This window comes from Gigantopelta aegis, chromosome 14 (assembly GCF_016097555.1).
Source record: "Gigantopelta aegis isolate Gae_Host chromosome 14, Gae_host_genome, whole genome shotgun sequence".
Classification (NCBI taxonomy): Eukaryota; Metazoa; Mollusca; class Gastropoda; order Neomphalida; family Peltospiridae; genus Gigantopelta; species Gigantopelta aegis.
In genome coordinates this window covers 53,858,180-53,882,891 of record NC_054712.1, presented here as the reverse complement: position 1 = coordinate 53,882,891, position 24,712 = coordinate 53,858,180, and the positions used below count along the sequence as shown (strand labels likewise).

Genomic DNA, 24,712 nt, shown 5'->3' with positions numbered 1-24,712 from the left:
TTTAACACATGAAACAGACACGGCAAATATGACAGCATAGTTTATTTATGATAAAATGGTTAAATAAAGAGGTCACTTTTTGGGCCATCTTTGTTTGTGTAAAAGAATATTTTATTTACTAAATGGATAAGATAAAAACTCCATCATATGCGGTCATGTGAGATAGAAAAAGTACACCCTTTGTACCCAAATGTAATTTTTCTAGAGATGTACAGTTTAACCAGTATACTGCAATATAAATTTTAAACAATATGTATCGTGATATTTTCTAGCATCCCAGTATATTGCACATATATAAAGAATAACTAGTTAATGACAATGGGCATCGGCTTTATCCTGTGAATGCCTGAATAGGATAAGGCCGATATCGTACGTCATTAACTACCACAGTTATTTCTGTTATTTCAGCTACATTGTAGGATGACTTAATTTCAAATGAGCAACTTTATAATGTAGTTATGCATGCAACATCAAGTCATAATCTGTTAACAACTATATATGGGACAGACGGATGGATGGAAGGAAGGATGGACGGACAGACGGAAGGATGGACAGACGGACGGACAGACATGTTGGTGATTACTAGTATGTGGCCACTGTGCCTTGATACGGTCTAAAATCCAATGTGTTTCTAGTCAGAAAAACATGTGGTACCAAACTATGCTAACCATATTCTTTGACCGGCTGTGACCAGGTCACTGGGCTGTAACCGGGTGTGACGTCACACAATTAATGTGCAGCCCACTCACTAGGTGAAAATTACTGCACCGCCTTGTTACTAGGTGGTGTTCGTTGGTAAAGGCTGAAACAATGGCTACGTCTACTAAATAGCAAAAATGTCAGTATTTTAATCATTATTATTGTTTTATTGTTATACTAAAATAATGTTGAATATATATAGGTGAAGGTACAATGTAGTTTTCAAAAGCCTTAATTTAACCTACCTTTATCACTATTTTAGGCACCTATCAAAACATGTGGTCGCCATTCGTAACCAGATGACTGATTATTTTTCCACGATTTCGATTTAAGAATATGTTGCATGGTTTATTTCCATTTAATCAATAACAGCTTGAATATATACTAAAGAGTAATCTGATTTTAACACTGACAATATACACAGCTGTATGTAATGGTGTTGTCTCTGTCTCGAGTACCGTAATCATGAATGTCTTACTGTGAAATGTACTGTTTAGCTTCAAGTAAAGCTACGATACCAATTGCCAGTAGCTGAGCTCATCTGCTTCAAAATAACGGGATATTTCACAAAGGGTGAAAAATATTGAAGTGGGGGGATGGGATGACAGGGGGAACAAGAGGATGGCAAATGTAATAGTAGCTGGTAAAACATGATAGTGGGTTGCCAACAGTGAACCTAACTGACAATGGACTAGTGTGAACACTTCAATTTGAATGAATGAATGAATGAATGAATGAATGTCTAACGGCACTCTAGCACAAATAAACACATCAGCAAGTTCAGGATGGAATCAAAAAGATTCCATCTCACTTGTTTCTGTCAAATATATCTTTTCTAGTTTGCTTCAGATGACTGCACTCCACCAAAATGAGTGCTCTGACGGAGGTGAGCTTTAGGTAAAGTTTGTTTTTGTTTAACAACACCACTAGAGAACACCAATTTATTTTTATCATCAGATATTGGACGTTAAACATTTTGTAATTCTGACATATTGTCTTAGACAGGAAACCCGCTACATTTTTCCATAAGTAGCAAGGGATCTTTATATGCACCATCCCACAGAGGATAGCACATACCACGGCCTTTTATATACCAGTTGTGGTGCGCTGGGTGTAATGAAAAATAGTCCAATGGGTCCACCGAAGGGGACTGATCCTAGACCAACCGCACATCAGGTGAGCACATGGCTACATCCTGCCCACACTGAGGTGAGGGATTCTTCTTCAAAATAAACGTGTGTAACATGAACGCTTTACCACATGGCTACATCCTGCCCACACTGAGGTGAGCGATTCTTCTTCAAAATAAACGTGTGTAACATGAACGCTTTACCACATGGCTACATCCTGCCCACACTGAGGTGAGCGATTCTTCTTCAAAATAAACGTGTGTAACATGAACGCTTTACCACATGGCTACATCCTGCCCACACTGAGGTGAGCGATTCTTCTTCAAAATAAATGTGTGTAACATGAACGCTTTACCACATGGCTACATCCTGCCCACACTGAGGTGAGCGATTCTTCTTCAAAATAAATGTGTGTAACATGAACGCTTTACCACATGGCTACATCCTGCCCACACTGAGGTGAGCGATTCTTCTTCAAAATAAACGTGTGTAACATGAACGCTTTACCACATGGCTACATCCTGCCCACACTGAGGTGAGCGATTCTTCTTCAAAATAAACGTGTGTAACATGAACGCTTTACCACATGGCTACATCCTGCCCACACTGAGGTGAGGGATTCTTCTTCAAAATAAATGTGTGTAACATGAACGCTTTACCACATGGCTACATCCTGCCCACACTGAGGTGAGGGATTCTTCTTCAAAATAAATGTGTGTAACATGAACGCTTTACCACATGGCTACATCCTGCCCACACTGAGGTGAGGGATTCTTCTTCAAAATAAACGTGTGTAACATGAACGCTTTACCACATGGCTACATCCTGCCCACACTGAGGTGAGGGATTCTTCTTCAAAATAAACGTGTGTAACATGAACGCTTTACCACATGGCTACATCCTGCCCACACTGAGGTGAGGGATTCTTCTTCAAAATAAACGTGTGTAACATGAACGACAGATGCAAGCACTTCACAAGACAATTTCATCCTTCCTGAACCAATTATAGGAGGACTGCTGCTCACTCGGGACTGGCTGGACAGAAAGTAGCTTGTTTTGCAACTGGACCATTCCAATCCATCTTGCTATGTTGAAAAGATATCTTGGTTAATGTCAGGTTTAACATCAGGGTAAGGAACACCAATCCTGACATGAAGCAGATTTGGCAGCTGAATGTGCATTTCCATTACCCTTGATGCCAACAATGAACATGGCTGGGCACCCACCTGAAGTGCTGCTTGGGTAATAGGATCAATCCTTCTCAGCAGACCCACTGGGTTTTTTTTTTCTTCTGCCCTAACCAGTACCTTACGATTGGTATATCAAAGGTTGTTGTATGTACTGTCTAGTCTGTGGAAAAGTGCATATAAAGATCCATTGCAACTAGCAGGTTTTCTTTAAAAGTACAAGTGTCAAAATTACCAAATGTTTGACATCCAAAAGCCGATGAGCTAGAGGCATCATATATTGTAAAACCTGGAGACACAAAAGTGACTGTAATCTGAATGACAAAAGCGTTAATGGTGATCACACACAAATTAACAAGTGTGTGGCCACGTGTTTTAATACTAAACAATGGAATAGTGCCCCGGAGAATATCACAACTTTTATGTGACCTTCATTAGCAAGGGACAGGATATAGCCCAGTGGCAAACGCATGTCTCATGTGCAGTCGGCCTCGTATCGATCCCCGCTGGCTGGTCCATTTCGATATTTCTCGCTCCCACAACTGGTATATCAAGGCCGTGGTATGTGCTATCCTGTCTGTAGGATGGTGCATATAAAAGATCCCTTGATACTAATGGCAAAATGAAAAAGGTTTCCTCACTAAGACTAAAAGTGTCATAATTGCCAAATGTTCGACATCCAATATATCCAATGATTAATAAACCAAGTGCTTCAACTTTTTCATCAGCAAGTACATATCCAAAGGCATGTGACTGTGAACAAATTAATGTGGATGTGTTATTGTTAGTGGTTACATAATAAACAATATACATTGTACTCTAGACTGCTGCCTTAATGACACCCCAGCACCTGGTCTAATATGCAGCAGTAACAAAATGCGGAAGTTCTTAATCAAGCTAAAGCACACTTCTGAATTTACCTTCAAGGTGAAACCTCCCCCACCCCCACTTCCAACATGAACATGTCCTCAACGCACAATTCTCACAGCTGTTTCTACAGCTTAAACAGCTGAAATAATAGTCTTCGTCTGGGGGATTATTCCAGATGAAAGATGATAACAAGTTAACAGAAGATTACTGTGTCTTTTTTTGTTCCGTTTTCATTATTTAAAGAATTATATATTTAAGCCTGCAGTGAAATGCAATCTCCTTCGGAAATGCAAAATCATGACTGTTAATGAAAATGTATCGTATTGACTATACACCTGGTAACATTTTTAGAACATAATCTCCAGCTTCAAGTCAGGATTTCTGTTTGTTCCTTTTGTGTCTACAGCATATTCTCCAAGCCAGTGCTAATTATATAGAGGATAATAAACGAGTTACCAGTTATTATCAAATTTATGTCCCAAGTGAAATAATTTTCAGTTGTCACGAGCTTTAGCGAGTGACAAATTAAAATTATTTCATGAGGGACATAAATTTGATAATAACTGGTGCCGAGTTTGTTATTCTATTTATTACCAGAGCTATTTTTTCTCTAAAAGCCTTTATTTTCGACACACACATGCACATACATGTATAGAAACGATATACGCCACTTTACGCACTGTTCTGAGTATTTCTATAACTTTGTAATTTAATCACGTTCATAGATAAGTTTCAAAAACAAAAGTTCTCTTTATTCTGGTACAAAATCTATAATGAATTGCATTAAAATGACATTTTGTTATAAATTTAACACCAAAATCAGACAGCCGTAAATGCAAACTCTCTAAACTACATGATGTCATTGTGTGCGTTTGCCAAATCGTGATGACGTCATATTTAGTACCGACAAGGTCATTGGTTTGTAAGAGTCAAATTATCCAATAGTATTGTTCGTTAGACCAATGCATGATAATTTCTCAGTGAGAAATTATTATTTTTATTTTCCCCGTTATGAGTGCCTGCTGGGGTAATAAATATCTGTTTACAATTAGTTTCAGCTATACAAAACAAAAACACAAAACTACAACAAAGGCATTAACTGGAAACAGTAACATGTTTATACATGTATCCCTCTGGGGGCGCAATGTGGCCCTCTCGTGAAAATGCATTTTAGTAGGCTACAAGCTAGCAACAAACATTTCTGGAGCGAATTTGATATGCTGAATTCAGATTTGCTTGTTGCCAAGCTCGATTTGCATCCTAAGCACAGAAAATGGCAAATTCAACATGGCTGCCAAAAAGGCTTTTTTTTAATCATTTTTATTCCTTCAGATGTGTATACAAGGTATATTTGTTGGCATTGCCATAATGTATTATTGACAAATAAATGTACTGTACCATTGGGGGGGGGGGGGGAAATCCCCTTAAACAACAACTTATACATCACAGACAAATCCGTTTCAGGTTAACTATATATCAGACTAATCAATTACAATCATACTTTTTTTAATAGAATAAAATAGCTAGCGCTATCTGGTCATCAATTAAAAGCAGCCAGTTGTATGTCTTTAAATTGTTATCACACATATGAGTGTTATTAGTATGTGTTAATATGTATTAATGAATGATGTTCTCACCAACGGTGTGAAAGAAATTGAAATAATTTAGTACTAAAAGATCATTGATTGTACACAAAGTAATGCTAATCTCAGGCTACCAACTATCATGACAGAGTTGGCCAACTCATCAATCACTCGGCTTCTACGAATGTCCAGCACTCTTACAACTCTTTGTATATAACTTCTACGACTGATTAGTTTTTAATCTGAGCGCACCCATCAAACGTCGGGAGTGGGACAAATTACAACAGGACTATCAAGTTGGCCAGACAATGACAGTTTTAACTTAGCATAAGGTGAAAGTTTATCTGCTTCATTCTAAATCACTGACTATTTAAATACAAAAATCACCAGCTATTACAGTGGCAACATTCTTTTTTAAACATTTAAAGTTGCAGACCCTAGTTTCAACTCGTGAAAATGGACACTGAGTTTAATTAATCTACAAACCTGTAACACATTTAGATAATGTTACAACAGAGTGAAAGAAGAGTCTGTGACGTTAAAACGGTGAAATACTCTTTAAAATAGATTAAAACACGACTCAATAACTGTTACTTCTCAGGCTCACATGTTTTTAAAATTATGAAAAATGTATTTTGTGATATTAAACACACCAGGATGACCAGAAACACTTCAGTTGTACATAAATGGATAATATAAACAATAATATCTAAATAAAGTATGATTTCAGTGATAATTAATGGCTCTAATGGTGAAAAATATGCCTTAGTGTTTAAAAACTAGGGTCTGTTACTTTAAGTTGTTTTACTAATAAAAACTGTTGCTATGGTTAAACTAAAACATCTTTTCTGAGTCATGTAGATTACCTGTCCCCTAATGTTTGAGACAGCCAGATATTTATAACACACTTTCTGTGAATAATATAAAAAAAATTTTTTTTTTAAAAGACGAAGGAAAACAATCAAATGACTGCAACATTAATCAACTCATGTTTTTCCATTCATTTCATCATTAGGGCTACAGACAGCACTAGCTGTCAACATAATGCAAACATAACCATTTCTATACAAGTATTAAAAAGTAATTTCTACAATATATTCACACTCTCAAAGAGTGAATAACAGAACATAATCTATGCACAACTATTACTAGTTCTCAGTTAGTTTATTGAACATGTCAGTGTGACATTTAACAAAAAACACCCTAATTCTCCAAGTACTATTAATGAATGACAAGGGGCTCATTACAGCTCTGAGGTAAACCTGAGGTAAACCAAATGCCAACCGGGTCAGTGGATTTATGTGCTATGACCAGTGTGACTAGATGTTTGGAGAAAATGTCAATGTGACTTTTAAGCAAAAAAGTAATCCTCCAAGAACTCTTAATATAGGACAAGGGAGCACCATTTAGCTCAGAGATAGGTCAAACGCCAGAGGTGCAATGGATTTATTTACTATCACCAGAGCAACCAGATGTTTGGAAGAGCCTTACTAATGTTCATTTAATTTTGTGAAAATATCAGCAAAAAAACGAGTAATCCTCCAAGAACTCTTAATGTATGACAAGGGGCACAGTACAGCTCTGAGATAGGTCAAATGCCAGAGGTGCCAGGGATTTATTTATCTCAGTGTAGTCATTGGGGTTTTTTCTGTCTGCAACCAAAAAAAATTTGTTTTGTTTAATGACACCACTAGAGCACATTGATTTATTAATCATCAGCTATTGGATGTCAAACATATGGTTATTTTGACACAGTCATAGAGAGGAAACCCACATTTTGTTTCAATTAGTAGCAAGGGATCTTTTATATGCACCATCTCACAGGTAGGATAGCACATACCACAGCCTTTGATGGTGCACTGGCTGGAACAAGAAATAACCCTATGGGTCCACCAACGAGGATCGATCCTAGACCAACCGTGCATCAAGCAAGTGCTTTACCACTGGGCTACATCCCACCCCTGTCTGCAACCAGTGCCCAATGACTGCTATATTGAATGCTGTGATATTTACTGTCCCGTCTGCAACCAGTGCCCAATGACTGCTATATTGAATGCTGTGATATTTACTGTCCCGTCTGCAACCAGTGCCCAATGACTGCTATATTGAATGCTGTGATATTTACTGTCCCGTCTGCAACCAGTGCCCAATGACTGCTATATTGAATGCTGTGATATTTACTGTCCCGTCTGCAACCAGTGCCAAATGACTGCTATATTGAATGCTGTGATATTTACTGTCCCGTCTGCAACCAGTGACCAATGACTGCTATATTGAATGCTGTGATATTTACTGTCCCGTCTGCAACCAGTGACCAATGACTGCTATATTGAATGCTGTTATATTTACTGTCCCATCTGCAACCAGTGACCAATGACTGCTATATTGAATGCTGTGATATTTACTGTCCCGTCTGCAACCAGTGCCCAATGACTGCTATATTGAATGCTGTGATATTTACTGTCCCATCTGCAACCAGTGCCCAATGACTGCTATATTGAATGCTGTGATATTTACTGTCCTGTCTGCAACCAGTGCCCAATGACTGCTATATTGAATGCTGTGATATTTACTGTCCCGTCTGGGGAGAAGCTCATATAAAAGATCCCTTGCTATCCCCCACACAATAATAATTTCTGCATCAATAACTTGGGAATATTGGAAATACAATGTGCATGCATACCACACAAACAGTCATGATGACAGGGATCAAAATAGACAGTAAAATATGGCTACTGTTATTTCCTGTAAAACTAGACCAAAGGAAATAATATTTTATGTTCTGCTAAGAAAAAAATCATGCTGTAAAAAATTAATAATAATGGATCAAAACAGAGAGTAAAATATGGCTGCTGATATATTTTTTAAAAATAGATCAAAGGAAATAATATTTTATGTCCTGCTAAAAACAAAATCCTGCCGAGATAAAAATAAATTCATAGAGATACTCGGATAGCAGTCATGTGATCCTCCTAACAGTTTTCCATGAATTAATTAGTTTAAATTTTTTTTTATCAAATTCCTAATTCGTTTGATATAAATCATATAATCACTTTCATAAAAAGTAAATTTTACTGCAGGCGGGTGGAATTAATTTTTGTTCTATTTCTAACTTTAAATAATTTTCGGTATAACTTATTTCCGTGCTTATATCCAATTAAGATTCACGCATGCTGTCATGGGTACACTGAAGCTGTCTGGGGCTGTTTGTCCAGGACAGTGGATTAGTGGTTAGTTGTTGGTGGTTAGTGTTTTAGCTTCAAACCACCCTTGTGGTTAGTAATGATCTCCATGCTGTAGGTATATTGTTTATTGTAATTACTATTCCAGTTTTCTGGTGCCTTTATATGCAGATTGTGATGTAACTAGCAATTAAGGGAAGCCATCTACTACTGATTATACATCTGTAACGTGTCATTAATTAGTAGATTCATTAGCAATCAAAACAACCAAAATTTCAATTCAAAACCATTTCTTTGCAATTAGAAATATTTCAGAATGTTTTTTCTTTCTGCAGAATTCTTTATACACCATGTACCTCATATGCCGTTGTGTAACAGCCTGAGCGTAATAAAGTTGTGTTCTGTTCTGATTTTATATGCAGATTGTGATGTAACTAGCAATTAAGGGAAGCCATCTACTACTGTAATGTGTCATTAGAGAATTCTTTAGAAATAAACAAAACCAAAATTTCTATTAAAAACCATTCCTTTCAAGTGCACTTACAAATATTTCTGAATGGGGTTTTGTTCAGAATTCTGATTAATGAGTGGGCTTTTGTCCAAGTGGGGTTTTGTTCAGAATTCTGATTAATGAGTGGGCTTTTGTCCGAGTGGGCTTTTGTCTTGTGGGGTTTTGTCTTGTGGGGTTTTGTCAAGTGGGGTTTTGTCTTGTGGGGTTTTGTCAAGTGGGGTTTGTCAAGTGGGGTTTTGTCAAGTGGGGTTTGTCAAGTGGGGTTTGTCAAGTGGGTTTTTGTCAAGAGGTGTTTTGTCCTGGATTCAAATGAACTATGTATACCGAGTATGTGTTTTTTTGTATAGTGATATTTTAATGCCCACCTTTCTATAGAATTTTGTTTAATTAATTATTTCTTCAATGTTGTGTATATATCAATATAATGTTGCTAAAAAAGATAAATGTCTGATTTTCCATTTATAACCCATAATGTTGTTATTTAGAGAAAACTATCAGCAAAACAAGTACGGTTGCTTGCTTGGCTGACTCAACAGATGTCTGCTACAAATTGACTCTTTGCTTGCTGTCAAAAACAAAATACAAGGGGCGATTAAAAGGTTCTTAGAACACAGGGCTTCTACAATTGTTATAAAAGCCACTAGTCGTGGGATCAGTGATTTTACAAATGTACTAGCCACAATTAAAAATTCACTAGCCCTACTTTGCTTCAAGTTAATACAAATTATTAAATAATAGTAAAAATTAGATATGTCACTTAAAGAGAGAGATATAGCTTAAAAACACTAACATTGGGGGGGGGGGGGGGGGGGCAGAATATTAATATTTACAAAATAGACGTAAGTGCAACATTTGACAAACAAATTTCACTAGCCGTCAGGCATGGCAATAGTAGTTATTTATTGGCCCAACATTGAATATCACTAGCCATGTGAGTGGGGCTCTAAAGACAAGATATTAAAGTTTGGTACATCATCACAATTATGTTTGAGTTGTGCCTAAAACTTGTTCTTTCAAACACTGTCCTGTTAAGAACACAACTCTTCTTGTTTGGACAGGACATAGCCCAGTGGTCAAACACTGTCCTGTTAAGAACACAACTCTTCTTGTTTGGACGGATCGTAGCCCAGTGGTCAAACACTTGGTTGATGCCCTGTCAGTCTAGGATCAATACCTGTCAGTAGGCCCATTGGGCTATATCTCGTTCCAGTCAATGCACCACGACTGGTATATCAAAGGCCATGGACATTTAGTTATAGAGAGGAAAACCACTACATTTTTCCATTAGTAGCAAGACATCTTTTATATCTACCATCCCACAGACAGGATAGCACATACCACGGCCTTTGAAATACCAGTAGTGGTTTACTGGCTGGAACGAAAATAGCTCAATGGGCCCACCGATCGTGCAGCAGGCGAGCACTTTACCACTGGACGACATGTATGTCCCAGTCACCTAGACATTCTACTTTACAAAAGAAAAAGAAAACAGAAATCCACGCCCAAAATAAAACCGAAAGTTGTGCAATCTTAAAAGGAAGGAAAGGAAGAGAATGTTTTATTTAACGATGCACTCAACACATTTTATTTACAGTTATATGGCGTCAGAATCTTAAAAGAATCATTTGTATGTTCCTATGCAGGATACGGCTATTCCACCAGAGGGTACATTTATTTGTTGACAGGGACAAGGCTTGCTTGAGTCCCTGACATCGAATTATGTGCCCAAGGGTAGAATAACCATAAATATCCCACATAGGAACATATGAATTATTATTTTTCTACCATCCATAAATAAAAAGTAAGACGTCTTAAACAAAAATAAAATTTTTTGTTTTCATTATTCAATCAAATGAATATCACTATTAAAATGATCATACCTCAAAATGGTTTCTATATAAACCACAAATAACATTGTACTTCAACTATCAACTTTTCTTTTCTTTTCTTTCTTACTTGTAGTTCAGTGTTGTTTGGAAAAAAAAAAAAAAAAATGTTTTATTTAACGACGCACTCAACACAATTTATTTACGGTTATATGGCGTCAGATATATGGTTAAGGACCACACAGATATTGAGAGAGGAAACCTGCTGTCACCACTTCATAGCCTACTCTTTTCGATTAGCAGCAAGGGATCTTTTATACGCACCATCCCAGGCATGGTAGTACATACCATGGCCTTTGATATACCAGTCGTGGTGCACTGGCTGGAATGAATGTTGTTTGGAGGGCAGAAGCCATTTCAAATGATAACGTATGTAAGTCATACAAATGACATAACTGATCATGTGGTCATACAAAACCAATTTATTCTGTGTGGGCCGATGATGTCATGAAATGGGTCTGTCTTGCATAGTTAGGCGAGGATAGGAGAATGTAACAGTACATGCAGCTCAATGCCGTCTCATCTGATTCAGTTCAATTCCAGTAAGATTTGTCATGCTCAGATAAACCATTCTGTGCCAACTTCAACTCAACGCTTTTGAAAACACATTTACCACGAAAAACAAAGATGATATTTGTTTGTAACAGAACACTCTCTTATAGACGTATAGCATATACTAAACCAGGTGTTTTTAGCTTATGTGTCATGTAACAAAGATGATATTTGTTTGTAACAGAACACTCTCTTATAGATGTATAGCATATACTAAACCAGGTGTTTTTAGCTTATGTGTCACATAAGTTTGGAAATAGCGACAAGCAAAGTAGTTCTCAGGCATGAATACTGGTTTTAGTAATTATCATGTTTACTAAATTTCCTCCTAATATTTCCCATTAACAGTTTGTCAACACTAATACCCTGATACTTTATACATCATTAATATATTATTATAAACCTATTGATTTCTTTTTGTTTTTCACTGTGCTACAGATGAACGGCTGCAGACAGTTGACTGTTAAGATTTGAGGAGATGGTTACCGGTCTACACACGTGTACATGTAACTGACAACATCTATCAAGGTAAGAGACATTTAAATTTCAAATTCAATTCATTTTAAATTGATGAATATAAAAAAAAAAAAAAAAAAAAAAAAATAACCAATAATAATTTTTAAAAAGCATCAAGTTAGATTCATTTAAATTTCAATCTGAATTTATCTTTAAATAGTGCATTAAAAAAAAAAAAAAAAAAAAAAAATTAATAAAATAAAAATAACCAATAATAATTTTCAAAAAGCATCAAGTGAGATTCACTTAAATTTCAATCTGAATTCTTTTTTAATTAATGAATTTATTTTAATTAATAAATAAATAAATAAAACCATGCACCACCAACAAAACCCAAAACCCAAACACCACATTGAACTTTAATGAAGTCACTAGAGCACATTGATTTATTTACCATTATTGGATGTAAAAAACAATTAGTAATTTTTATATGTAGTCTTAGAGAAGAAAAGTAAAAAATTTGTTTTGTTAAATGATACCACTAGAGCACATTGATTTATTAATGACTGGCTATTGGATGTCAAACATTTGGTCATTTTGACATGTAGAATTACAGAGGAAACTTGCTACACTTTTCTAAGGGATGTTTTTATATGCACCATCCCAGACAGGATAGCACATACCACGGCTTTTGATATACCAGTCGTGGTGCTCTTTTATTAATACATATAAACTTGTTTAAATATCTTTTCTTATATAACTACAATTAGCCATAACTTTTAAACTAAAGATTTTCATTACTTTCAAGATAAATGTATTTTAACATCTTTTTTTCTTGTTATTCATTTCTTTCTGTTGTAGGCCAAACACCTGAATTATTTTCCTATTAAATGTTCATTTGATTAAAGATTTTGTAGCAACTGTCATATATATAACTACAAGTGGTCATATCTTTAAAATAAGATTCAAGATTTTGTAGCAACTGTCATATATATAACTACAAGTGGTCATATCTTTAAAATAAGATTAAAGATTTTGTAGCAACTGTCATATATATAACTACAAGTGGTCATATCTTTAAAATAAGATTAAAGATTTTTTAGCAACTGTCATATATATAACTACAAGTGGTCATATCTTTAAAATTATTTTGTTGAATTCCAATATCAAAAGGAAAACAAAAAACAGTTCATTTGTGTTAATGTGTCGAAATGTGCGCCATTCCCTCGCGATTTGTCAATTATTTGAAAACATATGGACATATTATTTAATGAAAAACACAGCTAAGATTAAAGATTTTGTAGCAACTGTCATATATATAACTACAAGTGGTCATATCTTTAAAATAAGATTAATTAGAATTTTCATAGATTTTGTTATTTTATTATTATTGACAATGACAATGACAAAACAGTTTCCCTCGATCAAAATCACATCTCTGCATATGACAGAATCAAAAGGATATTTAGGCAAAGTCGTGATTGCTTCCATGATAGTTAGGACTGCCACTCCCATAACATGTTTCATCCCTCCTGCACTGTCTATAGGACTGGCACTCCCACAACTAGCTTAGAAAACCCAAACTTGCACAGGATAAAGCTCAATGGAATATATATACAGCTGTGGTAGCATGCACTCATGAATCATTACCGGCCTTGGTGGCACAGTGGTTAAACCATCAGACTGCAGGCTGGTAGGTACAGGGTTCGCAGCCCTGTGCTGGCTCAAACCCAGAGTGAGTTCTTAAGGCCACTACATCTTCTTCTCTCTCACTAACCACTAACCAACTAACCACTAACCCACTCTCCTGGACAGATAGCCCAGATGGCTGAGGTGTGTGCCCAGAACAGCATGCTTGAACCTTAATTGGAATATAAGCACGAAAATAAGTTGAAATGAAATAAACCATTGTATAAACAGTGATGATATCAGGTGTTTGTGAAAGCAGAGGATATCCTGCCCCACAGGTACCACCCATCATGAGCACAGCCTACAGCCATTGAGTTCAAAGTTGAAAGGTATAAGATTTTCACCAAAACGTTTTTTTAAAGTTTGTTTTGTTGGTAATTTTGACATAGTCTTATGAGAGAAAACCTGCTAAAACAATTTCATTAGTAGCAAGGGATCTTTTATATGCACCATCCCACAGACAGGATACCACATACCACAGCCTTTGATATACCAGTTGTGGTGCACTGACTGGAATGAGAAATAGCCGAATGGGCCCACGGATGAGAATCGATCCCAGACCGACTGCGCACCAAGCAAGTGCTCTGCCACAGAGCTACGTCCCGCCCCTTCACCAAAAAGATGAAAAGACATGTACAAGATCAAAATAGGGTATTGCACCAGAAACTGTTTTAGTCAGTATGTGTCAAGATAGAAAACCCGCTGCTGCCACATAGGCTACTCCCAACACTAAGCAGCAAGGGATCTTTTAAAAGACATGTACAAGATCAAAATAGGGTATTGCACCAGACACTGTTTTAGTCAGTATGTGTCAAGATAGAAAACCCGCTGCTGCCACATAGGCTACTCCCAACACTAAGCAGCAAGGGATCTTTTAAAAGACATGTACAAGATCAAAATAGGGTATTGCACCAGACACTGTTTTAGTCAGTATGTGTCAAGATAGAAAACCCGCTGCTGCCACATAGGCTACTCCCAACACTAAGCAGCAAGGGATCTTTTAAAAGACATGTACAAGATCAAAATAGGGTATTGCACCAGACACTGTTTTAGTCAGTATGTGTCAAGATAGAAAACCCGCTGCTGCCACATAGGCTACTCCCAACACTAAGCAGCAAGGGATCTTTTAAAAGACATTTACAAGATCAAAATAGGGTATTGCACCAGACACTGTTTTAGTCAGTATGTGTCAAGATAAAAAACCCGCTGCTGCCACATAGGCTACTATCAACACTAAGCAGCAAGGGATCTTTTAAAAGCACTTCCTAACAGACAGGTCACTGTGGCCCCGAACTGGTCACTGGTGAGGTCAGAGACTAGGTCCAGGGCTGGCGTGCCTGAACTTTTAAGGATATGGACACGTAAATAGAGTTTCCAGTTCCAGTGGGCTCGTGCTGTACATGGGGGCCCTAGTTGTCAATATTGTGGATCTAATTCAATCAGGAGAGAGCAATTTAACAGTCTGATTGTCTAGTGGAATTAATGTGCTAACAACCGGCTAAGACTCTTGTGTATAGTTAGCCGTGTCAACATCTCCCATCGGTCATTAAACACAGAGTTGCAACTACCATACGAAAGACATTTAAGAGTGATAATTTTAATTATATCTCACTTCCGGTCTCGTCATTAAACAAAGAGTAGCAACTACCATATGAAAGATACCTAAGAACAATAATTTTAATTATATCTCACTTTCGGTTTCAACATTAAACAAAGAGTTGTAACTACCATACGAAAGACATTTAAGAGTGATAATTTTAATTATATCTCACTTCTGGTCTCGTCATTAAACAAAGAGTAGCAACTACCATATGAAAGACACCTAAGAACAATAATTTTAATTATATCTTACTTCTGGTTTAGACATTAAACAAAGAGTTACAACTACCATATTGAAGACATCTAAGAGTGATAATTTTAATTATATCTCACTTCCGGTCTCGTCATAATTCATGCAACATATGATGTCATAATCAACTTTTATTGAAATCTGAAAGGTACATGTATCTTCATTTGTTTTCTATTATATTTCATAATCGCTCATTTATTCCAAGAAGATTACAACAAAATCTTCTACAAACAGTCTTTGTATAGCCAGTTACAACACATTATTTTTGGAATCATTCAACACTCTTGGGATTTTTTTATTATTATTTCTGGGAACCCGATGCCATACCAAGAAAAAAGGGGCCAAATGAAGGTGAATTTATATATTTATCTTCTCTTTTTTTTAACCTGACCTACTTTAAATTTGGGTCAGGATTTAGCTTAGTCGGCTGAGTGCTCGCTTGAGGTGCTTGTGTCACAAGATCGAATCACCTCGGTGGATCCATTCAAGTGATTATGTATTTTCTTATTCCAACCAGTGTACCATAACTGGTTAAATGCTGTGGTATGTGCTTTCCTGTCTGTGGAAGACTGCATATAAAAGATTGTTTGCTGCATTAACAAAAGATGTAGCAGGTTTCTTCTGATGACTGTCAGAATTACCAAATGTTTGACACCCAATAGCCGATTATTAATTAATCAATGATCTCTAGTGGTGTCGTTAAACCAAAACAAACTATAAGTTTTACTCTAAATCTCTTTTTGTTTTATACATTTCTGAAAACCTTTGACATCCAATAGCTGATGCATTCATTCATTCAGTCATTCATTCATTTATTCATTTATTCATATTTTAATTTTGAAGAAGCACACCAAATGTTCTCTTCAGTTAAATAACAAAAATAAGGTCACCAAAACAAGATGGAGGGGCACAAAGACAATCCTTTTCCTTCACAAGAGGGGCATGAAGGCAACTTACTTCCTATCAACTTTTTTCAGACAAAAACCATTTTGCCCCAATGCTTTGGACTAACCTATTCAATTTGTTGGATACACAACAGCAAATAAGGAGGGCAACCACATCACTTGCCATCCTTTGCTGTGGTAAAATTTTAACCCTGACTTAAAAAGGTTTGTTTTGTTTAACAACGCCACTAGAGCACATTGATTTATTAATCATCGGCTATTGGATGTCAAACATATGGTCATTTTGACAAGCTACATTTTTCTATTAGTAGCAAGGGATCTTTTATATGCACCATCCCACAGACGGGATAGCACATACCACGGCCTTTGATATACCAGTTGTGGTACACTGGCTGGTATGAGAAATAGCCAAATGGGCCCACTGATGGGGATCGATCCTAGAGCGACTGTGCATCAAGTGAGCGCTTTACCACTGAGCTACGTCCCACCCCCTAACCCTGAGTTAAAAAACATTAAAGTTAAAAATGTTTTTGTTTAATGACACCACTAGAGCACATTGATTGATTAATCATTGCCTACTGGATGTCAAACATTTGGTAATGTTTTACGTATAGTCTTAACCTTCTGAGTACTGCAGACGAAATATCTCGCCCGACGCCACGTCAGTCGACATACTGTATATTGTATACCGTGCATTCCCCAATTCATATTTCCCGCTGTTCTGCACACAACACTCACTGGAAATGGAAATATAATAAAAGAAAAAAGATTTTTTCTTCAAAATGGTGGCTTTTGTTTTGATTTTTTCAACTGAAAATACCTTGAAATTTTTAGTTCAAAAAGTGGTTATCGGCAAGTATTTTCACTTGACAACAATGTCGGCACGTCGCGGTCATTTTAGCTGATTGTGACAGCTAATTTGATAATAAATTTGATTGTTTTACCAACAACGAAAATCACCAAATATTGCAATATGAATCCTAGTTCGGGTTTAAAAAAAAATTTGGATCAGAAAACCACTGTTATCGGGAATAATGGACATAAATACTTGACAGCTGGCCACAAATGCCCGTAAGTAAAAGCAACTTTTTGGATTTTTTTTGCCTAATTTTAATCACCATTAGCTGATCAAAAAATAATAAAAATTAAAAAAAAACCCACGAAAATAATACTTACCGATTCATATATGAACTTTATTTCATGTATTTATAAAACATTTAAGTGAATATATGTGAGTAAAAATTATAAACTTGTACCCATTCAACGTGGTTTTTGTTAAAAATTAATCCAGTAGTCTAAAGGTTAAGAGAGGAAACCCGCTACATTTTTCCATTAGTAGCATGGGATCTACACCATCCCATACAGGGTAGCACATACCATGACTTTGATACATTACAAAAAAGTATGTTATGACATGAATTTAATACAAACATTAAAAATGAGCAAACTAGGCTCTATGACTTTAATCTTTGACATTTTCAACAACCTCAAGTAAACCTTTCGGCAGTTACGGTCCACCTATTCTACCAGTGTAACAAGTTGGGATGTCATTTAATACACTTCGCAGTATACATGCCCTTATGGCTGTGGAGTCCTTGATTAAAAGTCAAACCAGAAGTCATAAATCTTGCCCAGACTCAAACAAAATTAATTGTTGTAGCATTTTTCTTCTTCTTTTTTCAAGTTTATAATGAAGCCAGACTGCACCAAAAGCACTGAACAAAAACAGCCCTATTAAGAAGTCTGTCTCATGGATACTACTATATCAAGTTCAATCAATTTAGTCAATTTTTGTGTTCTTCTTTTATTAATTTCGTCATTGAACATTCAGTACACATCATACAGTAGATACTTCTTGATATATATATAATGAACAAAAAAAGAAACTTCCCATTTGTACATATAGTATTTGTTGTGTTAAAGAATTTTATCCATTATTTTTGAACTGTTAATCGTCGACAACGTGAAATTCAATTTGCACGTGCATGCATGGTTCAACATGTCCCGTGTAGTATTCGGTCAATTTGTTTTACTTGTCTTACTGACATTGTTGTCAAGTGAACGAAAACGCTTCAAAATTTGTAAAACAATTAATGTTTTTTTACATTGTAGCATTTTTAGTATGCCAAGAATACCCAATAATTTACGCGAACGGGCGATTGGCATGCTTGATGCTGGCATGTCGACAGAAGACGTTGCAAGGCATGTTGGGAGTTCTAGTCGAGCGATATGAAATCTTCGCGTAAGATTTCGAACGACAGGAAGCACCAACGACTTGCCACGTCGTGGACGTCCGCGTGTTACAACGCGTGGTCAAGACCGCTATATCATGAACACGCATTTGTGCAATCGATTCCAAACTGCCACTGCTACTGCTGCTAACACACCTGGGCTTCATAATAACCGAATCAGTGGGCAAACTGTTCATAATCGTCTGCGGGAGAACGGTTTAATGCACAACGTCCTTACGTCGGATGCATTTTAACGCAACGTCATCGTCTAAATCGTCTTAATTGGGCACGTGTACACACTCGTTGGATACAGCGATGCTGGAATACCATTCTTTTTTCGGATGAATCCAGATTTTCTTTACAACGTGGTGATGGCAGGATGCACGTCTACCGTAGGAGAAATGAACGCTATGCTGACTATTGTGTTCTTGAACGAGATCGTTTTGGGGGTGGGGGTTGTGTCATGGTCTGGGCAGCCCAGATGCCCATGATTATCGTTCACCACTAGTCGTCATTGATGGCAATTTAAATGCTCAACGTTACCGCGATGACATTCTCGCTCATCACGTCATTCCTCTGTTCCATAACAACGCCAACATCTCGATTTTTCAGCATGATAATGCCACCTCTCATACAGCTAGAGACACTGTAAATTTTCTTACGACAAATAACATTGATTTCATTGATGACTGGACCGGTAAAAGTCCTGATCTCAACCCCATCGAGCATGTCTGGGATAGTCTGGACAGACGATTGAGACGTCGTCCCAACCCACCCGCTAACGTCAACGAACTTCATCAAGTGCTCATTCAGGAATGAAACAATATTCCACAGGCAGAAATCAACACTTTAGTCAATTCTATGTGCCTGTGATGCACTGCAGTGGTCAATTCAAGAGGTGGTCATACCCGTTATTAAGTGGGTTTTTTATTTTTTTAACCCCTACCACACTTGGTCAAAATTTCTCCCAGTTTCTGTTAACCTATGGCCATGATTTTTGCACCAAACGATGCATCATGGAACACTCTTTAAACGTATATATAACAATTATTCCCCCGGTTTGTTTTCATCAAGTTATGTTCAAGCAAAGTTAGCGGAAGTTTCTTATTTTGTTCAGTATATATTGATATGCTATGGATAAATCTACTATAAAATCAATATTTTTAATCAGTATAATAATAAAATAAAAATAAAAAAGCAAAAAAGCTGATAGTGTCGAAGTATAAATACATATAATATTTTACATTCTATATGTAGCTACAGAAGTCCCTCTGGGTGCCTGTTAAATGGCTCTTACATACACCCACCACTTGCAGGCTATAAAAGCAATACATTAACTGGCCGTTTAATGGCTGATCCAAAAAGAATTACACTGAAGATATAAAAAACTGACAGCAACTTGCAAGTAATGATGTGCTTAGCTCTTGATTCAACTCTCATTTTATTTTATTTTTACTTCTTTTGCCTCTTTTTTCTTAAAAAAAAACAGTAGGTGGGTCACATAAAAAAATGTAATGGTTGGTTTCTGCATTTAGAAAAGGACCATTTCTGCACACAGAACTGAATGCAAAAGACCTTGAAATGGTAGTTTTTCAAAGGTACTAATAAAAATATATTTGTAAAATATGTCAGTACATACTATTATTTCCGGTTCAAAAACAACAAATCTCGATTTATGTAATCCAAATTAATTTTCTCCCAACAAAACATTAGCAATAAAGATTTTAACTTAAAAATATCTCTCTTTCTATATTTCAGGCTAAAAATGAGCTGTCTAAACCACACTAACCCTGGTATTACATTCTATTATTTCAGGTTAAAAAATCAACTTCCATGAAACAGCGAAATCAATTTATTTAATCCAAATTACTTTTCCCCAAACAAAACATCAGCAATAAAGATTAAACTTAAAAAAATATCTGTTTCTATATTTCAGGCAGAAAATTAGCTATCTGAACCACACTATTAATCATTTATTTGTAAAATATGTCGGTACGTTCTATTATTTCAGGTTAAAAAACCAACTTCCACAAAACAGCGAAATCGATTTATTTAATCCACATTACTTTTTCCTGAACAAAACATAAGCAATAAAGATTTTAACTTAAAAAATATCTGTTTCTATATTTCAGTCTAAAAATGAACTGTCTGAACCACACTATTAAAAATCTATTTGTAAAATATGTCGGTACGTTCTATTATTTCAGGTTGAAAAACCAACTTCCATGAAACAGCGAAACCGATTTATTTAATCCAAATTAATTTTTCTCAAACAAAACATCAGCAATAACAATTTTAAGTTAAAAAACTATCTGTTTCTCTATTTCAGGTTGAAAATGAGCTGTCTGAACCACACTGAGATGTCTGTTTCTCTATTTCAGGTTGAAAATGAGCTGTCTGAACCACACTGAGATGTCTGTTTCTATATTTCAGGTTGAAAATGAGCTGTCTGAACCACACTGAGATGTCTGTTTCTATATTTCAGGTTGAAAATGAGCTGTCTGAACTACACTGAGATGTCTGTTTCTCTATTTCAGGTTGAAAATGAGCTGTCTGAACTACACTGAGATGAACAAAACATCCATGATGAAATCCTACGAAGAAGTGCGCACTGAGGAGATCAGCCATTTCTTCATGGCCATCGCGACGCCCCTCGTGTGTTCCTTCGGTGTCCTTGGCAATATCCTCAACCTGGTTGTCCTGACGATGGAGAAATACCAGCGCACCCTCACCAAGATGGAGCTGTCTGCCCACATGGGTCTCATCGCTCTGGCCTTCTCGGACTTCATGTTCTGCCTGTTGGCACTGCTGTTCACCTTGCTGCCTCTGAAGGACGTGTATGAGCTGGAGGACTACGTCGTGTACTACGACTGGCTGGGCGGCGGCTTCATTACCATCTTCATCGTCATCAGCACATGGCTCATCGTCGTCATGGCGGGGGAACGCTACATGGCTGTCTGCCATCCATTCAAGGCACGCAAACTGATCTCGCTCCGCAAGACTCGCATAAGCATCACTGTGATCTTTGTTCTGTGCGCACTGTGCACGGTTCCCATATTCCTTGAGAAGGAGATCGTGCGGTGCGACAATTCGACGTTTCTCAGAGTCGAAGACCGGAAGATGTTCACACGGCCGATTGTTGCGGCACGCCGTCTCGCATGGTCGGTGTGTTTCGACTTCATCCCCTGCGCCTCCCTCATCTACTTCAACATCATTCTCATCCTCAAGATCCGCAAGGCCAAGCAGCTACGGCAGAACATGGCTCCTCTGCAACGAGAGAAGAAAATAGCGATTCGCCCCGCGAAACGTAACGGCTCTGTGAAGTTCGCCCGAGAACTGAACATCCACCACCAGAGTCATTCTCAGTCTTCGAGTTTCTCGCACTCAAACGTCAGCGGGAAACTGACGGTTCACCTGACGAGGAAACGGGCTGCTGACAGTGCCCTCAATTCCGTTACCGCGACGCTGGTTGCCGTGGTGTTATTGTTCCTTATTCTCGTCTCCCCCAGCGAACTTCTTAAGTTTGTTCTCGAATATGCAACGTCTTCAGTGGATAAGTATAAGGTCAAACTTGTAAGATCTGTGACCAATTTCATGCAGGCACTGAATTTTTCAACCAATTTTGTGCTATACTGCGCAATAAACAAATCGTTTCGGCAGACGCTAACCAAGATAGTTTGTTTATGGTGGATTGCTCTGTTGCCCAAAAGAAAACGAAAAGGTTCTTCGGATTCCATGACTAGTGATGAACGGAACAATATGATATAAAAAAAAACTACAATGAAATAAGTGGTAGATGATTTCCAACACTTACAATTAAGAAAATTGCATCAGCAAAAACAAGTGCTCAGGCAAAAGTAGTCTCTTGCCTAAAAGAAAACGAAATGGTTTGTCAGATTACATGACTAATGATGAACGAAACATTATGGTATAAAAATTACAATAAAATATGTACTAAATGATTTCCAACCCTTGCAATTCAGAAAATTTCATCGGCAAAAATAAATTATGTGGCAAAAGCAATCTGTTGCCCAAAATAAAACAAAAAGGTTCCTCAGATTCCATGACAAGTGACTGACGAAACAATATGATTTAAAACCTACAATGAAATAAGTGGTAAATAATTTCTAAGTCTTTCGATTTGGAAAATTGCATCAGCAAAAACAAATGATAAAATACACTTTGACTGAGAATTAGTTTTTTAACAGGTCTACACTTGTATCTTCCCTCAATAGTATGCATCAGTTAAAAAAATAAAAAATGCTGATGTTAATTGATTTTATACTGGCTATTACATTAATTGGCTTTGTTGAATGTGGACGTGAATTGTAAAAGCTGAATTTCTCAGTGTATAAACAAGAATATTAAAGGAGAATGAATAATTTCTGTTGGAAAATCATCTAGTGATTGATTTCTACCGTGCTTTTCCACTGGGTGGTTAGACATTGGTGACCAGGGGCCTAATTCACAAAAGTCTCTTGGGCTCTGCTAGACAACAAAGCATCCTCTTTGCAAGTCTTTTAGCACCGCACTGCGAGATCGCAAAGTTGCAAGAGTTTAGTGAATTAGGCCCTTGGTGCTCACCTAGGTGCAGCCAATATGTCTGTAAAATGTTATATACGTGTTATCAAAAATAACGAATATATGTTCTCACCAACAGGTGTATATAAAAAATAAATATAACAATATATATATATGTATTAAATTTGTTTTTACTTCTACCTCTAAAATAAAGATATACATTACTAGTAAACATAAAATTTATATATATGAATGATTGTATATTCCGATAGTAGAATAAATTATATCTGCTGTAAAATTTAAACCAAAGACAAAATAAATTGCCAAAGCCATGTACTTGCTTTCTATATCTCGACTGGTGCTAGAAAGAAAGATTTTTGTGATTAATGCAAGTGCCTTTATTGTTACTCACACAACAATGAAAACAGTAATTTAAAAACAAGAAATACTTCTCTTTTTTCAACACAAAACTTTCATGTTCTTGGCTAGTATAACTTAAATATACTCTTCAAAAAATGTAGGGGAACCTGAAATATTAATGTTAATATCAACTATTAGACCGAACATACGTTTTGACCACAGACATCCTAGTAAAGAACGTTCAGGTCTGTTTATCAACACACCGAAACACATTCCATAGTTTGCACGTGCATCACACAGTTGGCCCGTACACGTGTGTGGGGTGTCATTCTCGATTTTGACAATTTCCAGGAAGTTCGATTAATCACTGTGGAACATTATTTCTGTCAATCTTTTTCATTCTGTTGATCATACAGTTGTTATTCTTTTGTTTTCAGTAATTTTTATTGTTTAAATTTGCGATTTACTGATAAATTACACTTTGGACCACAATTGTCTACTAAACCAACCTACTGTAATATTGAACTACCGGTTGTAATATTTGCCCAATTAATTCACTATTATCATATAACCATTCTCCACAGCTAATATATCTTATAATTTTGGCAATTGTAAATTCTTACTAGAGTTCCCCTACTTTTTTAAAGAGTATATATCACTATTATATAGCCTGCTTGTAATTTTTCATTTTAATACCAGCCGATAAAAACATCTTATACTACTTATACAGACAATATTACATGTGTAGCCATTAGCGACCATTTACCTTACAAATCATATCAAGATTTATTTAATGTGCAGAAGTGAGCTGGAATTTTTTTTATATATGTTGTAAGATAAATGGTATCTATTTCTTAGATATATGATAAAAAACCAGTTTTAAAATAAATTTAAATGTCTTTTACAGCTAAAACATATAAATGATGCTTGCAGTTAACTTATATTTTACAGATCAATCAATTTCAGGTTAAGTTATACTTCAAACATCAATCAATTTCAATTATATGCTTATTTTAATGGATGGTATGGCTGTGGCAAGTGGACCATCAACTAGCAGCAGCCAATCACATGTCTGTAAATTGATAACACACGTGCTATAAA

General features: G+C 36.5%; 1 protein-coding gene across 2 annotated transcripts in view; it reads left to right on the top strand.

Moving 5' to 3' along the window:
• The window catches only part of LOC121388588 (probable G-protein coupled receptor 139), a 56,431-nt gene extending 33,009 nt beyond the window's left edge, over window positions 1–23,422 (top strand). The window contains exons 3-4 of one of the 2 annotated variants that reach the window (XM_041519987.1): window positions 12,039–12,128; window positions 21,268–23,422. In XM_041519987.1, coding sequence (XP_041375921.1) covers window positions 21,275–22,498 — 1,224 coding nt within the window. In that variant the 5' untranslated portion in view covers window positions 12,039–12,128; window positions 21,268–21,274 and the 3' untranslated portion in view covers window positions 22,499–23,422. Of the gene's footprint in view, window positions 1–11,810; window positions 12,129–21,267 lie in introns of those variants that run through there. The other variant, XM_041519988.1, reaches the window with a different exon arrangement.
• The last annotated feature ends 1,290 nt before the right edge of the window (window positions 23,423–24,712 follow it).